The 18,831-nt window shown below is 30.4% G+C and overlaps 1 protein-coding gene across 1 annotated transcript; it reads left to right on the plus strand.

The window, feature by feature from the left end:
• Positions 1-17,017: 17,017 nt before the first annotated feature.
• On the plus strand, positions 17,018-18,410 carry LOC144702692 (Mal d 1-associated protein). The gene is made up of 2 exons (XM_078574692.1): positions 17,018-17,218; positions 18,026-18,410. The coding sequence occupies exons 1-2, from the start codon at positions 17,052-17,054 to the stop codon at positions 18,357-18,359; spliced, it is 501 nt and encodes a 166-aa protein (XP_078430818.1). The 5' UTR covers positions 17,018-17,051; the 3' UTR covers positions 18,360-18,410.
• Positions 18,411-18,831: the final 421 nt, after the last annotated feature.

The raw sequence follows: 18,831 nt of genomic DNA on the forward strand, positions 1-18,831 counted from the left end.
GTCACATATACTTTTTGAGAGCTTTGACGTAAAAAATAAAATTAAACGACAATATTCGCCAGAAATCAATTTTAAAATAAATCTCAATTTATGAAAAAATCAAAAGATAGAGTGCAAAGTGACAGTGCCAGCTTCCACAAAATGGAGTTATGTGAAAGTTAACGAGGCTTCTAGTTTATTAGTGTATAATCAGATTCATTAACCAAATAATATTTAATTTAAATACGAGCTTAGAAAAGTATAATTGTGCTTATATTAAACCAAAGCACGACAAACCATAGTCATAAATTTAAATGGCATGAGATATATAAATTAGGTCTAAATAAGATCACTTGTACTTTCTTGTTGCCAACAGTTACATCTCAATGAGCCATTTTCAGAGAAAAATCTCTCTTCCACATTTTGGGCTCACAATAAGTTTTGAGTAAATTCATCTATAAATTCATCTTTATCGTCATTTTTATGTTCCAGATCATGTCACATATACTTTTTTGAGAGCTTTGACGTAAAAAAAATAAAATTAAACGACAATATTCGCCAGAAATCAATTTTAAAATAAATCTCAATTTATGAAAAAAAATCAAAAGATAGAGTGCAAAGTGACAGTGCCAGCTTCCACAAAATGGAGTTATGTGAAAGTTAACGAGGCTTCTAGTTTATTAGTGTATAATCAGATTCATTAACCAAATAATATTTAATTTAAATACGAGCTTAGAAAAGTATAATTGTGCTTATATTAAACCAAAGCACGACAAACCATAGTCATAAATTTAAATGGCATGAGATATATAAATTAGGTCTAAATAAGATCACTTGTACTTTCTTGTTGCCAACAGTTACATCTCAATGAGCCATTTTCAGAAAAAAATCTCTCTTCCACATTTTGGGCTCACAATAAGTTTTGAGTAAATTCATCTATAAATTCATCTTTATCGTCATTTTTATGTTCCAGATCATGTCACATATACTTTTTTGAGAGCTTTGACGTAAAAAAAATAAAATTAAACGACAATATTCGCAGAAATCAATTTTAAAATAAATCTCAATTTATGAAAAAATCAAAAGATAGAGTGCAAAGTGACAGTGCCAGCTTCCACAAAATGGAGTTATGTGAAAGTTAACGAGGCTTCTAGTTTATTAGTGTATAATCAGATTCATTAACCAAATAATATTTAATTTAAATACGAGCTTAGAAAAGTATAATTGTGCTTATATTAAACCAAAGCACGACAAACCATAGTCATAAATTTAAATGGCATGAGATATATAAATTAGGTCTAAATAAGATCACTTGTACTTTCTTGTTGCCAACAGTTACATCTCAATGAGCCATTTTCAGAAAAAATCTCTCTTCCACATTTTGGGCTCACAATAAGTTTTGAGTAAATTCATCTATAAATTCATCTTTATCGTCATTTTTATGTTCCAGATCATGTCACATATACTTTTTTGAGAGCTTTGACGTAAAAAAAATAAAATTAAACGACAATATTCGCCAGAAATCAATTTTAAAATAAATCTCAATTTATGAAAAAAAATCAAAAGATAGAGTGCAAAGTGACAGTGCCAGCTTCCACAAAATGGAGTTATGTGAAAGTTAACGAGGCTTCTAGTTTATTAGTGTATAATCAGATTCATTAACCAAATAATATTTAATTTAAATACGAGCTTAGAAAAGTATAATTGTGCTTATATTAAACCAAAGCACGACAAACCATAGTCATAAATTTAAATGGCATGAGATATATAAATTAGGTCTAAATAAGATCACTTGTACTTTCTTGTTGCCAACAGTTACATCTCAATGAGCCATTTTCAGAAAAAATCTCTCTTCCACATTTTGGGCTCACAATAAGTTTTGAGTAAATTCATCTATAAATTCATCTTTATCGTCATTTTTATGTTCCAGATCATGTCACATATACTTTTTGAGAGCTTTGACGTAAAAATAAAATTAAACGACAATATTCGCAGAAATCAATTTTAAAATAAATCTCAATTTATGAAAAAAAATCAAAAGATAGAGTGCAAAGTGACAGTGCCAGCTTCCACAAAATGGAGTTATGTGAAAGTTAACGAGGCTTCTAGTTTATTAGTGTATAATCAGATTCATTAACCAAATAATATTTAATTTAAATACGAGCTTAGAAAAGTATAATTGTGCTTATATTAAACCAAAGCACGACAAACCATAGTCATAAATTTAAATGGCATGAGATATATAAATTAGGTCTAAATAAGATCACTTGTACTTTCTTGTTGCCAACAGTTACATCTCAATGAGCCATTTTCAGAAAAAATCTCTCTTCCACATTTTGGGCTCACAATAAGTTTTGAGTAAATTCATCTATAAATTCATCTTTATCGTCATTTTATGTTCCAGATCATGTCACATATACTTTTTGAGAGCTTTGACGTAAAAAAATAAAATTAAACGACAATATTCGCCAGAAATCAATTTTAAAATAAATCTCAATTTATGAAAAAATCAAAAGATAGAGTGCAAAGTGACAGTGCCAGCTTCCACAAAATGGAGTTATGTGAAAGTTAACGAGGCTTCTAGTTTATTAGTGTATAATCAGATTCATTAACCAAATAATATTTAATTTAAATACGAGCTTAGAAAAGTATAATTGTGCTTATATTAAACCAAAGCACGACAAACCATAGTCATAAATTTAAATGGCATGAGATATATAAATTAGGTCTAAATAAGATCACTTGTACTTTCTTGTTGCCAACAGTTACATCTCAATGAGCCATTTTCAGAAAAAATCTCTCTTCCACATTTTGGGCTCACAATAAGTTTTGAGTAAATTCATCTATAAATTCATCTTTATCGTCATTTTTATGTTCCAGATCATGTCACATATACTTTTTTGAGAGCTTTGACGTAAAAAAAATAAAATTAAACGACAATATTCGCCAGAAATCAATTTTAAAATAAATCTCAATTTATGAAAAAAAATCAAAAGATAGAGTGCAAAGTGACAGTGCCAGCTTCCACAAAATGGAGTTATGTGAAAGTTAACGAGGCTTCTAGTTTATTAGTGTATAATCAGATTCATTAACCAAATAATATTTAATTTAAATACGAGCTTAGAAAAGTATAATTGTGCTTATATTAAACCAAAGCACGACAAACCATAGTCATAAATTTAAATGGCATGAGATATATAAATTAGGTCTAAATAAGATCACTTGTACTTTCTTGTTGCCAACAGTTACATCTCAATGAGCCATTTTCAGAAAAAAATCTCTCTTCCACATTTTGGGCTCACAATAAGTTTTGAGTAAATTCATCTATAAATTCATCTTTATCGTCATTTTTATGTTCCAGATCATGTCACATATACTTTTTTGAGAGCTTTGACGTAAAAAAAATAAAATTAAACGACAATATTCGCCAGAAATCAATTTTAAAATAAATCTCAATTTATGAAAAAATCAAAAGATAGAGTGCAAAGTGACAGTGCCAGCTTCCACAAAATGGAGTTATGTGAAAGTTAACGAGGCTTCTAGTTTATTAGTGTATAATCAGATTCATTAACCAAATAATATTTAATTTAAATACGAGCTTAGAAAAGTATAATTGTGCTTATATTAAACCAAAGCACGACAAACCATAGTCATAAATTTAAATGGCATGAGATATATAAATTAGGTCTAAATAAGATCACTTGTACTTTCTTGTTGCCAACAGTTACATCTCAATGAGCCATTTTCAGAAAAAATCTCTCTTCCACATTTTGGGCTCACAATAAGTTTTGAGTAAATTCATCTATAAATTCATCTTTATCGTCATTTTTATGTTACAGATCATGTCACATATACTTTTTTGAGAGCTTTGACGTAAAAAAAATAAAATTAAACGACAATATTCGCCAGAAATCAATTTTAAAATAAATCTCAATTTATGAAAAAAAATCAAAAGATAGAGTGCAAAGTGACAGTGCCAGCTTCCACAAATGGAGTTATGTGAAAGTTAACGAGGCTTCTAGTTTATTAGTGTATAATCAGATTCATTAACCAAATAATATTTAATTTAAATACGAGCTTAGAAAAGTATAATTGTGCTTATATTAAACCAAAGCCCGACAAAGCAAGGGCATAAATTTAAGTGGCATGAGATACATAAATTAGGTCTAAATAAGATCACTTGTACTTTCTTGTTGCCAACAGTTACATCTCAATGAGCCATTTTCAGAAAAATCTCTCTTCCACATTTTGGGCTCACAATAAGTTTTGAGTAAATTCATCTATAAATTCATCTTTATCGTCATTTTTATGTTCCAGATCATGTCACATATACTTTTTGAGAGCTTTGACGTAAAAAATAAAATTAAACGACAATATTCGCCAGAAATCAATTTTAAAATAAATCTCAATTTATGAAAAAATCAAAAGATAGAGTGCAAAGTGACAGTGCCAGCTTCCACAAAATGGAGTTATGTGAAAGTTAACGAGGCTTCTAGTTTATTAGTGTATAATCAGATTCATTAACCAAATAATATTTAATTTAAATACGAGCTTAGAAAAGTATAATTGTGCTTATATTAAACCAAAGCACGACAAACCATAGTCATAAATTTAAATGGCATGAGATATATAAATTAGGTCTAAATAAGATCACTTGTACTTTCTTGTTGCCAACAGTTACATCTCAATGAGCCATTTTCAGAAAAATCTCTCTTCCACATTTTGGGCTCACAATAAGTTTTGAGTAAATTCATCTATAAATTCATCTTTATCATCATTTTTATGTTCCAGATCATGTCACATATACTTTTTGAGAGCTTTGACGTAAAAAAATAAAATTAAACGACAATATTCGCCAGAAATCAATTTTAAAATAAATCTCAATTTATGAAAAAATCAAAAGATAGAGTGCAAAGTGACAGTGCCAGCTTCCACAAAATGGAGTTATGTGAAAGTTAACGAGGCTTCTAGTTTATTAGTGTATAATCAGATTCATTAACCAAATAATATTTAATTTAAATACGAGCTTAGAAAAGTATAATTGTGCTTATATTAAACCAAAGCACGACAAACCATAGTCATAAATTTAAATGGCATGAGATATATAAATTAGGTCTAAATAAGATCACTTGTACTTTCTTGTTGCCAACAGTTACATCTCAATGAGCCATTTTCAGAAAAAATCTCTCTTCCACATTTTGGGCTCACAATAAGTTTTGAGTAAATTCATCTATAAATTCATCTTTATCGTCATTTTTATGTTCCAGATCATGTCACATATACTTTTGAGAGCTTTGACGTAAAAAAATAAAATTAAACGACAATATTCGCCAGAAATCAATTTTAAAATAAATCTCAATTTATGAAAAAATCAAAAGATAGAGTGCAAAGTGACAGTGCCAGCTTCCACAAAATGGAGTTATGTGAAAGTTAACGAGGCTTCTAGTTTATTAGTGTATAATCAGATTCATTAACCAAATAATATTTAATTTAAATACGAGCTTAGAAAAGTATAATTGTGCTTATATTAAACCAAAGCACGACAAACCATAGTCATAAATTTAAATGGCATGAGATATATAAATTAGGTCTAAATAAGATCACTTGTACTTTCTTGTTGCCAACAGTTACATCTCAATGAGCCATTTTCAGAAAAAATCTCTCTTCCACATTTTGGGCTCACAATAAGTTTTGAGTAAATTCATCTATAAATTCATCTTTATCGTCATTTTTATGTTCCAGATCATGTCACATATACTTTTTGAGAGCTTTGACGTAAAAAAATAAAATTAAACGACAATATTCGCCAGAAATCAATTTTAAAATAAATCTCAATTTATGAAAAAATCAAAAGATAGAGTGCAAAGTGACAGTGCCAGCTTCCACAAAATGGAGTTATGTGAAAGTTAACGAGGCTTCTAGTTTATTAGTGTATAATCAGATTCATTAACCAAATAATATTTAATTTAAATACGAGCTTAGAAAAGTATAATTGTGCTTATATTAAACCAAAGCACGACAAACCATAGTCATAAATTTAAATGGCATGAGATATATAAATTAGGTCTAAATAAGATCACTTGTACTTTCTTGTTGCCAACAGTTACATCTCAATGAGCCATTTTCAGAAAAAATCTCTCTTCCACATTTTGGGCTCACAATAAGTTTTGAGTAAATTCATCTATAAATTCATCTTTATCGTCATTTTTATGTTCCAGATCATGTCACATATACTTTTTGAGAGCTTTGACGTAAAAATAAAATTAAACGACAATATTCGCCAGAAATCAATTTTAAAATAAATCTCAATTTATGAAAAAAAATCAAAAGATAGAGTGCAAAGTGACAGTGCCAGCTTCCACAAAATGGAGTTATGTGAAAGTTAACGAGGCTTCTAGTTTATTAGTGTATAATCAGATTCATTAACCAAATAATATTTAATTTAAATACGAGCTTAGAAAAGTATAATTGTGCTTATATTAAACCAAAGCACGACAAACCATAGTCATAAATTTAAATGGCATGAGATATATAAATTAGGTCTAAATAAGATCACTTGTACTTTCTTGTTGCCAACAGTTACATCTCAATGAGCCATTTTGAGGAAAAAGTCTCTCTTCCACATTTTGGGCTCACAATAAGTTTTGAGTAAATTCATCTATAAATTCATCTTTATCGTCATTTTTATGTTCCAGATCATGTCACATATACTTTTTTGAGAGCTTTGACGTAAAAAAAATAAAATTAAACGACAATATTCGCCAGAAATCAATTTTAAAATAAATCTCAATTTATGAAAAAAAATCAAAAGATAGAGTGCAAAGTGACAGTGCCAGCTTCCACAAAATGGAGTTATGTGAAAGTTAACGAGGCTTCTAGTTTATTAGTGTATAATCAGATTCATTAACCAAATAATATTTAATTTAAATACGAGCTTAGAAAAGTATAATTGTGCTTATATTAAACCAAAGCACGACAAACCATAGTCATAAATTTAAATGGCATGAGATATATAAATTAGGTCTAAATAAGATCACTTGTACTTTCTTGTTGCCAACAGTTACATCTCAATGAGCCATTTTCAGAAAAAAATCTCTCTTCCACATTTTGGGCTCACAATAAGTTTTGAGTAAATTCATCTATAAATTCATCTTTATCGTCATTTTTATGTTCCAGATCATGTCACATATACTTTTTTGAGAGCTTTGACGTAAAAAAAATAAAATTAAACGACAATATTCGCCAGAAATCAATTTTAAAATAAATCTCAATTTATGAAAAAAAATCAAAAGATAGAGTGCAAAGTGACAGTGCCAGCTTCCACAAAATGGAGTTATGTGAAAGTTAACGAGGCTTCTAGTTTATTAGTGTATAATCAGATTCATTAACCAAATAATATTTAATTTAAATACGAGCTTAGAAAAGTATAATTGTGCTTATATTAAACCAAAGCACGACAAACCATAGTCATAAATTTAAATGGCATGAGATATATAAATTAGGTCTAAATAAGATCACTTGTACTTTCTTGTTGCCAACAGTTACATCTCAATGAGCCATTTTCAGAAAAAAATCTCTCTTCCACATTTTGGGCTCACAATAAGTTTTGAGTAAATTCATCTATAAATTCATCTTTATCGTCATTTTTATGTTCCAGATCATGTCACATATACTTTTTGAGAGCTTTGACGTAAAAATAAAATTAAACGACAATATTCGCCAGAAATCAATTTTAAAATAAATCTCAATTTATGAAAAAATCAAAAGATAGAGTGCAAAGTGACAGTGCCAGCTTCCACAAAATGGAGTTATGTGAAAGTTAACGAGGCTTCTAGTTTATTAGTGTATAATCAGATTCAGTAACCAAATAATATTTAATTTAAATACGAGCTTAGAAAAGTATAATTGTGCTTATATTAAACCAAAGCACGACAAACCATAGTCATAAATTTAAATGGCATGAGATATATAAATTAGGTCTAAATAAGATCACTTGTACTTTCTTGTTGCCAACAGTTACATCTCAATGAGCCATTTTCAGAAAAAATCTCTCTTCCACATTTTGGGCTCACAATAAGTTTTGAGTAAATTCATCTATAAATTCATCTTTATCGTCATTTTTATGTTCCAGATCATGTCACATATACTTTTTGAGAGCTTTGACGTAAAAAAATAAAATTAAACGACAATATTCGCCAGAAATCAATTTTAAAATAAATCTCAATTTATGAAAAAATCAAAAGATAGAGTGCAAAGTGACAGTGCCAGCTTCCACAAAATGGAGTTATGTGAAAGTTAACGAGGCTTCTAGTTTATTAGTGTATAATCAGATTCATTAACCAAATAATATTTAATTTAAATACGAGCTTAGAAAAGTATAATTGTGCTTATATTAAACCAAAGCACGACAAACCATAGTCATAAATTTAAATGGCATGAGATATATAAATTAGGTCTAAATAAGATCACTTGTACTTTCTTGTTGCCAACAGTTACATCTCAATGAGCCATTTTCAGAAAAAATCTCTCTTCCACATTTTGGGCTCACAATAAGTTTTGAGTAAATTCATCTATAAATTCATCTTTATCGTCATTTTTATGTTCCAGATCATGTCACATATACTTTTTGAGAGCTTTGACGTAAAAATAAAATTAAACGACAATATTCGCCAGAAATCAATTTTAAAATAAATCTCAATTTATGAAAAAATCAAAAGATAGAGTGCAAAGTGACAGTGCCAGCTTCCACAAAATGGAGTTATGTGAAAGTTAACGAGGCTTCTAGTTTATTAGTGTATAATCAGATTCATTAACCAAATAATATTTAATTTAAATACGAGCTTAGAAAAGTATAATTGTGCTTATATTAAACCAAAGCACGACAAACCATAGTCATAAATTTAAATGGCATGAGATATATAAATTAGGTCTAAATAAGATCACTTGTACTTTCTTGTTGCCAACAGTTACATCTCAATGAGCCATTTTCAGAAAAATCTCTCTTCCACATTTTGGGCTCACAATAAGTTTTGAGTAAATTCATCTATAAATTCATCTTTATCGTCATTTTTATGTTCCAGATCATGTCACATATACTTTTTGAGAGCTTTGACGTAAAAAAATAAAATTAAACGACAATATTCGCCAGAAATCAATTTTAAAATAAATCTCAATTTATGAAAAAATCAAAAGATAGAGTGCAAAGTGACAGTGCCAGCTTCCACAAAATGGAGTTATGTGAAAGTTAACGAGGCTTCTAGTTTATTAGTGTATAATCAGATTCATTAACCAAATAATATTTAATTTAAATACGAGCTTAGAAAAGTATAATAGTGCTAATGCTACACCAAAGCAAGGCAAACAATAGTCGGAGATTGAAGTGGCATGAGATATATAAATTAGGTCTAAATAAGATCACTTGTACTTTCTTGTTGCCAACAGTTACATCTCAATGAGCCATTTTCAGAAAAATCTCTCTTCCACATTTTGGGCTCACAATAAGTTTTGAGTAAATTCATCTATAAATTCATCTTTATCGTCATTTTTATGTTCCAGATCATGTCACATATACTTTTTGAGAGCTTTGACGTAAAAAAATAAAATTAAACGACAATATTCGCCAGAAATCAATTTTAAAATAAATCTCAATTTATGAAAAAATCAAAAGATAGAGTGCAAAGTGACAGTGCCAGCTTCCACAAAATGGAGTTATGTGAAAGTTAACGAGGCTTCTAGTTTATTAGTGTATAATCAGATTCATTAACCAAATAATATTTAATTTAAATACGAGCTTAGAAAAGTATAATTGTGCTTATATTAAACCAAAGCACGACAAACCATAGTCATAAATTTAAATGGCATGAGATATATAAATTAGGTCTAAATAAGATCACTTGTACTTTCTTGTTGCCAACAGTTACATCTCAATGAGCCATTTTCAGAAAAAATCTCTCTTCCACATTTTGGGCTCACAATAAGTTTTGAGTAAATTCATCTATAAATTCATCTTTATCGTCATTTTATGTTCCAGATCATGTCACATATACTTTTTGAGAGCTTTGACGTAAAAAAATAAAATTAAACGACAATATTCGCCAGAAATCAATTTTAAAATAAATCTCAATTTATGAAAAAAATCAAAAGATAGAGTGCAAAGTGACAGTGCCAGCTTCCACAAATGGAGTTATGTGAAAGTTAACGAGGCTTCTAGTTTATTAGTGTATAATCAGATTCATTAACCAAATAATATTTAATTTAAATACGAGCTTAGAAAAGTATAATTGTGCTTATATTAAACCAAAGCACGACAAACAATAGTCATAAATTTAAATGGCATGAGATATATAAATTAGGTCTAAATAAGATCACTTGTACTTTCTTGTTGCCAACAGTTACATCTCAATGAGCCATTTTCAGAAAAAATCTCTTCCACATTTTGGGCTCACAATAAGTTTTGAGTAAATTCATCTATAAATTCATCTTTATCGTCATTTTTATGTTCCAGATCATGTCACATATACTTTTTGAGAGCTTTGACGTAAAAAAATAAAATTAAACGACAATATTCGCCAGAAATCAATTTTAAAATAAATCTCAATTTATGAAAAAATCAAAAGATAGAGTGCAAAGTGACAGTGCCAGCTTCCACAAAATGGAGTTATGTGAAAGTTAACGAGGCTTCTAGTTTATTAGTGTATAATCAGATTCATTAACCAAATAATATTTAATTTAAATACGAGCTTAGAAAAGTATAATTGTGCTTATATTAAACCAAAGCACGACAAACCATAGTCATAAATTTAAATGGCATGAGATATATAAATTAGGTCTAAATAAGATCACTTGTACTTTCTTGTTGCCAACAGTTACATCTCAATGAGCCATTTTCAGAAAAAATCTCTCTTCCACATTTTGGGCTCACAATAAGTTTTGAGTAAATTCATCTATAAATTCATCTTTATCGTCATTTTTATGTTCCAGATCATGTCACATATACTTTTTGAGAGCTTTGACGTAAAAATAAAATTAAACGACAATATTCGCCAGAAATCAATTTTAAAATAAATCTCAATTTATGAAAAAATCAAAAGATAGAGTGCAAAGTGACAGTGCCAGCTTCCACAAAATGGAGTTATGTGAAAGTTAACGAGGCTTCTAGTTTATTAGTGTATAATCAGATTCATTAACCAAATAATATTTAATTTAAATACGAGCTTAGAAAAGTATAATTGTGCTTATATTAAACCAAAGCACGACAAACCATAGTCATAAATTTAAATGGCATGAGATATATAAATTAGGTCTAAATAAGATCACTTGTACTTTCTTGTTGCCAACAGTTACATCTCAATGAGCCATTTTCAGAAAAAATCTCTCTTCCACATTTTGGGCTCACAATAAGTTTTGAGTAAATTCATCTATAAATTCATCTTTATCGTCATTTTTATGTTCCAGATCATGTCACATATACTTTTTTGAGAGCTTTGACGTAAAAAAAATAAAATTAAACGACAATATTCGCCAGAAATCAATTTTAAAATAAATCTCAATTTATGAAAAAATCAAAAGATAGAGTGCAAAGTGACAGTGCCAGCTTCCACAAATGGAGTTATGTGAAAGTTAACGAGGCTTCTAGTTTATTAGTGTATAATCAGATTCATTAACCAAATAATATTTAATTTAAATACGAGCTTAGAAAAGTATAATTGTGCTTATATTAAACCAAAGCACGACAAACCATAGTCATAAATTTAAATGGCATGAGATATATAAATTAGGTCTAAATAAGATCACTTGTACTTTCTTGTTGCCAACAGTTACATCTCAATGAGCCATTTTCAGAAAAAAATCTCTCTTCCACATTTTGGGCTCACAATAAGTTTTGAGTAAATTCATCTATAAATTCATCTTTATCGTCATTTTTATGTTCCAGATCATGTCACATATACTTTTTTGAGAGCTTTGACGTAAAAAAAATAAAATTAAACGACAATATTCGCCAGAAATCAATTTTAAAATAAATCTCAATTTATGAAAAAAAATCAAAAGATAGAGTGCAAAGTGACAGTGCCAGCTTCCACAAAATGGAGTTATGTGAAAGTTAACGAGGCTTCTAGTTTATTAGTGTATAATCAGATTCATTAACCAAATAATATTTAATTTAAATACGAGCTTAGAAAAGTATAATTGTGCTTATATTAAACCAAAGCACGACAAACCATAGTCATAAATTTAAATGGCATGAGATATATAAATTAGGTCTAAATAAGATCACTTGTACTTTCTTGTTGCCAACAGTTACATCTCAATGAGCCATTTTCAGAAAAAATCTCTCTTCCACATTTTGGGCTCACAATAAGTTTTGAGTAAATTCATCTATAAATTCATCTTTATCGTCATTTTTATGTTCCAGATCATGTCACATATACTTTTGAGAGCTTTGACGTAAAAATAAAATTAAACGACAATATTCGCAGAAATCAATTTTAAAATAAATCTCAATTTATGAAAAAATCAAAAGATAGAGTGCAAAGTGACAGTGCCAGCTTCCACAAAATGGAGTTATGTGAAAGTTAACGAGGCTTCTAGTTTATTAGTGTATAATCAGATTCATTAACCAAATAATATTTAATTTAAATACGAGCTTAGAAAAGTATAATTGTGCTTATATTAAACCAAAGCACGACAAACCATAGTCATAAATTTAAATGGCATGAGATATATAAATTAGGTCTAAATAAGATCACTTGTACTTTCTTGTTGCCAACAGTTACATCTCAATGAGCCATTTTCAGAAAAAATCTCTCTTCCACATTTTGGGCTCACAATAAGTTTTGAGTAAATTCATCTATAAATTCATCTTTATCGTCATTTTTATGTTCCAGATCATGTCACATATACTTTTTGAGAGCTTTGACGTAAAAAATAAAATTAAACGACAATATTTCGCCAGAAATCAATTTTAAAATAAATCTCAATTTATGAAAAAAACCAAAAGATAGAGTGCAAAGTAACAGTGCCACCCCCCACAAAACACACTTACGTGAAACTAAACGAGGCTTCTAGTTTATTAGTGTATAATCAGATTCATTAACCAAATAATATTTAATTTAAATACGAGCTTAGAAAAGTATAATTGTGCTTATATTAAACCAAAGCACGACAAACCATAGTCATAAATTTAAATGGCATGAGATATATAAATTAGGTCTAAATAAGATCACTTGTACTTTCTTGTTGCCAACAGTTACATCTCAATGAGCCATTTTCAGAGAAAATCTCTCTTCCACATTTTGGGCTCACAATAAGTTTTGAGTAAATTCATCTATAAATTCATCTTTATCGTCATTTTTATGTTCCAGATCATGTCACATATACTTTTTGAGAGCTTTGACGTAAAAAAATAAAATTAAACGACAATATTCGCAGAAATCAATTTTAAAATAAATCTCAATTTATGAAAAAATCAAAAGATAGAGTGCAAAGTGACAGTGCCAGCTTCCACAAAATGGAGTTATGTGAAAGTTAACGAGGCTTCTAGTTTATTAGTGTATAATCAGATTCATTAACCAAATAATATTTAATTTAAATACGAGCTTAGAAAAGTATAATTGTGCTTATATTAAACCAAAGCACGACAAACCATAGTCATAAATTTAAATGGCATGAGATATATAAATTAGGTCTAAATAAGATCACTTGTACTTTCTTGTTGCCAACAGTTACATCTCAATGAGCCATTTTCAGAAAAAATCTCTCTTCCACATTTTGGGCTCACAATAAGTTTTGAGTAAATTCATCTATAAATTCATCTTTATCATCGTCATTTTTATGTTCCAGATCATGTCACATATACTTTTTGAGAGCTTTGACGTAAAAAAATAAAATTAAACGACAATATTCGCCAGAAATCAATTTTAAAATAAATCTCAATTTATGAAAAAATCAAAAGATAGAGTGCAAAGTGACAGTGCCAGCTTCCACAAATGGAGTTATGTGAAAGTTAACGAGGCTTCTAGTTTATTAGTGTATAATCAGATTCATTAACCAAATAATATTTAATTTAAATACGAGCTTAGAAAAGTATAATTGTGCTTATATTAAACCAAAGCACGACAAACCATAGTCATAAATTTAAATGGCATGAGATATATAAATTAGGTCTAAATAAGATCACTTGTACTTTCTTGTTGCCAACAGTTACATCTCAATGAGCCATTTTCAGAAAAAATCTCTCTTCCACATTTTGGGCTCACAATAAGTTTTGAGTAAATTCATCTATAAATTCATCTTTATCGTCATTTTTATGTTCCAGATCATGTCACATATACTTTTTGAGAGCTTTGACGTAAAAAAATAAAATTAAACGACAATATTCGCCAGAAATCAATTTTAAAATAAATCTCAATTTATGAAAAAATCAAAAGATAGAGTGCAAAGTGACAGTGCCAGCTTCACAAAATGGAGTTATGTGAAAGTTAACGAGGCTTCTAGTTTATTAGTGTATAATCAGATTCATTAACCAAATAATATTTAATTTAAATACGAGCTTAGAAAAGTATAATTGTGCTTATATTAAACCAAAGCACGACAAACCATAGTCATAAATTTAAATGGCATGAGATATATAAATTAGGTCTAAATAAGATCACTTGTACTTTCTTGTTGCCAACAGTTACATCTCAATGAGCCATTTTCAGAAAAATCTCTCTTCCACATTTTGGGCTCACAATAAGTTTTGAGTAAATTCATCTATAAATTCATCTTTATCGTCATTTTTATGTTCCAGATCATGTCACATATACTTTTTGAGAGCTTTGACGTAAAAAAAATAAAATTAAACGACAATATTCGCCAGAAATCAATTTTAAAATAAATCTCAATTTATGAAAAAAAATCAAAAGATAGAGTGCAAAGTGACAGTGCCAGCTTCCACAAAATGGAGTTATGTGAAAGTTAACGAGGCTTCTAGTTTATTAGTGTATAATCAGATTCATTAACCAAATAATATTTAATTTAAATACGAGCTTAGAAAAGTATAATTGTGCTTATATTAAACCAAAGCACGACAAACCATAGTCATAAATTTAAATGGCATGAGATATATAAATTAGGTCTAAATAAGATCACTTGTACTTTCTTGTTGCCAACAGTTACATCTCAATGAGCCATTTTCAGAAAAATCTCTCTTCCACATTTTGGGCTCACAATAAGTTTTGAGTAAATTCATCTATAAATTCATCTTTATCGTCATTTTTATGTTCCAGATCATGTCACATATACTTTTTGAGAGCTTTGACGTAAAAATAAAATTAAACGACAATATTCGCAGAAATCAATTTTAAAATAAATCTCAATTTATGAAAAAATCAAAAGATAGAGTGCAAAGTGACAGTGCCAGCTTCCACAAAATGGAGTTATGTGAAAGTTAACGAGGCTTCTAGTTTATTAGTGTATAATCAGATTCATTAACCAAATAATATTTAATTTAAATACGAGCTTAGAAAAGTATAATTGTGCTTATATTAAACCAAAGCACGACAAACCATAGTCATAAATTTAAATGGCATGAGATATATAAATTAGGTCTAAATAAGATCACTTGTACTTTCTTGTTGCCAACAGTTACATCTCAATGAGCCATTTTCAGAAAAAATCTCTCTTCCACATTTTGGGCTCACAATAAGTTTTGAGTAAATTCATCTATAAATTCATCTTTATCGTCATTTTTATGTTCCAGATCATGTCACATATACTTTTTGAGAGCTTTGACGTAAAAAAATAAAATTAAACGACAATATTCGCCAGAAATCAATTTTAAAATAAATCTCAATTTATGAAAAAATCAAAAGATAGAGTGCAAAGTGACAGTGCCAGCTTCCACAAAATGGAGGTATGTGAAAGTTAACGAGGCTTCTAGTTTATTAGTGTATAATCAGAGTCATGAACCAAAGAATTTTTAATGTAGATACGAACTTAGAAAGTATAATTGTGCTTATATTAAACCAAAGCACGACAAACCATAGTCATAAATTTAAATGGCATGAGATATATAAATTAGGTCTAAATAAGATCACTTGTACTTTCTTGTTGCCAACAGTTACATCTCAATGAGCCATTTTCAGAAAAATCTCTCTTCCACATTTTGGGCTCACAATAAGTTTTGAGTAAATTCATCTATAAATTCATCTTTATCGTCATTTTTATGTTCCAGATCATGTCACATATACTTTTTTGAGAGCTTTGACGTAAAAAAAATAAAATTAAACGACAATATTCGCCAGAAATCAATTTTAAAATAAATCTCAATTTATGAAAAAAAATCAAAAGATAGAGTGCAAAGTGACAGTGCCAGCTTCCACAAAATGGAGTTATGTGAAAGTTAACGAGGCTTCTAGTTTATTAGTGTATAATCAGATTCATTAACCAAATAATATTTAATTTAAATACGAGCTTAGAAAAGTATAATTGTGCTTATATTAAACCAAAGCACGACAAACCATAGTCATAAATTTAAATGGCATGAGATATATAAATTAGGTCTAAATAAGATCACTTGTACTTTCTTGTTGCCAACAGTTACATCTCAATGAGCCATTTTCAGAAAAAAATCTCTCTTCCACATTTTGGGCTCACAATAAGTTTTGAGTAAATTCATCTATAAAACTAAACCATATAAACTCGAAGACATCTTAATTCCTTGACTTTTCGAGAACCTTCCCATCACAAAACACCAGACTGCCAATGAATCAGCTCTGATACCGTCTTATTGTTTGTTGTTACACCTTTCATGTAACCAAAACTCCTTGATTTCATCCCAAAAAAAAATATATAATCCTGAAAGAAGAGAGAAAACATGATTAGATCAAACAAGGACTAACCTTCTGCAATGACATCTTTTAAAGTCTCTTTCATTTAAAGATTACCAATGTTAAATCAAAATCCGTCCAGACCGAGTTAAAACCGAGTCGACTCGGGCCGATTCGGAGCAGTAGTATAAATATGGCGGCTATGGGGAAATTCACAACTTTCACAGGGACCGCTGTTTTTTTTTGAGAGGAGAGCGAGCTGCGATGGGCTGGGGCGGAGGGTCTTCATCTTCCTCGGGCGAGGAGGGGAACAGCCCGAGGTGCTCGACGAGAAGGGTGATCACGTCGAGATGCAGGACCGAGGAGGTCGACGGAAGGCTCATCCGCAAGTGTGAGAAGACGGAGAAGCTCCTCCGGGAGTGCGTCGGCAGGTCTTGTTCTTTCTCTTCACCGGGGGCGATTCGTCTTGTTGAAATTTTGATTTTATTTCTTATTTAATTCTTGATTAGTCGTTGTTCCTCTCGTATCTGCTCCTGATTTGGGGCCTTAATTGATGGTACTTTGCCCAACGATTCCCTTCGAGGTTTTCTGTTGTATCTGGATTATGGGGAATTCAGAAACGCGAAAAATGACTCGAATTCTGAGGCCTCGGGGATTATGGATGAAGAAAAATAAAAATGAATTGATTCGTCTCTACTATTAGGTCAAAAATCACCATTCGCTCTGTTTCAAAAAAAAATCTAATTTTTCACCCGAGAATAGAAATTCGGGCTCTTATAAATAAGTGGCAGGTTTAACCATTCGGTGACCTGTTCTTGATTTTCCAGATGAACGAGATCAAGCTCGGAGGTTTCATCTTAATTGTTCTTTCCAGAAAATACAAAATTCAAGGGTTTGGAGGTGAAAACGCGATGCCCCATTGGAGGTGGAGAGCGACGAGAAATTGCGTGTGATTCGAGTGGTTTAACTTGAGAGAGTCGGGATTTTATTATAGTTATGTGTCCGACTAAATTTTTGACCGATCTATTGTTCCCAAAAGGTCAAATATAAATTTCTAGTTTGTTGTGCAATTTCTAATTTTTTGTATAAAATGGCTCTTGTAAAAGAAAATGCAGACATAGATTGATAATTTCTAATTTATTGTATAAAATAGTTCTTGTAAAAGAAAATGCAGAAATATAAAAATGGTTCTTGTAAAGTCATCAATTCCTAATTTGTATCTGATCTATTCTTCCCAGGCCCGCAGAGGTGGTCGAGTCCACCACAGAGCACACATTGGATGACGTCACTGACAGGCCCGGGTGGGCACTTGACGGCGGCGGCAACAGCGGCGGCAGGGGCGTTGACTTCTTTGACTTTCCAGGTCTACGGAGTGATGTGGCGGGAATGCAGCGGAGCCTTGAAGACGGGCTCCGAAGCTTCGTCAATATGGCCGAGGAGATGACTGACAATCTCTTTCGAGCTCCCTCCCACCGCCGTCGTGACTCGCCGCCGCCGCCACCGCCGCCACCACCACCAGAGAAGGATGCCCGGTATGGAGATGACTTCCCAGGGCAGCTCACAGATGTTTAAGAGAGAAGAATTTTACTCTGTTCCATCTATTTACATATATTTCTTTACCAATATGACTCTCCCTATCTTTCTATCTCCATCTCAATCACCATGCCTTACTTTACCTTTCTATCTCCACCATGCCTAACTACATATATTTCTTTACCAATATGACTCTCCCTATCTTTCTATCTCCATCTCAATCACCTGCCTTACTTTACCTTTCTATCTCCACCATGCCTAACTACATATATTTCTTTACCAATATGACTCTCCCTATCTTTCTATCTCCATCTCAATCACCTGCCTTACTTTACCTTTCTATCTCCACCATGCCTAACTACATATATTTCTTTACCAATATGGCTCTCCTATCTTTCTATCTCCATCTCAATCACCTGCCTTACTTTACCTTTCTATCTCCACCATGCCTAACTACATATATTTCTTTACCAATATGACTCTCCCTATCTTTCTATCTCCATCTCAATCA

The sequence above is a fragment of the Wolffia australiana genome, chromosome 4 (assembly GCF_029677425.1).
Source record: "Wolffia australiana isolate 7733 chromosome 4, ASM2967742v1".
Classification (NCBI taxonomy): domain Eukaryota; kingdom Viridiplantae; phylum Streptophyta; class Magnoliopsida; order Alismatales; family Araceae; genus Wolffia; species Wolffia australiana.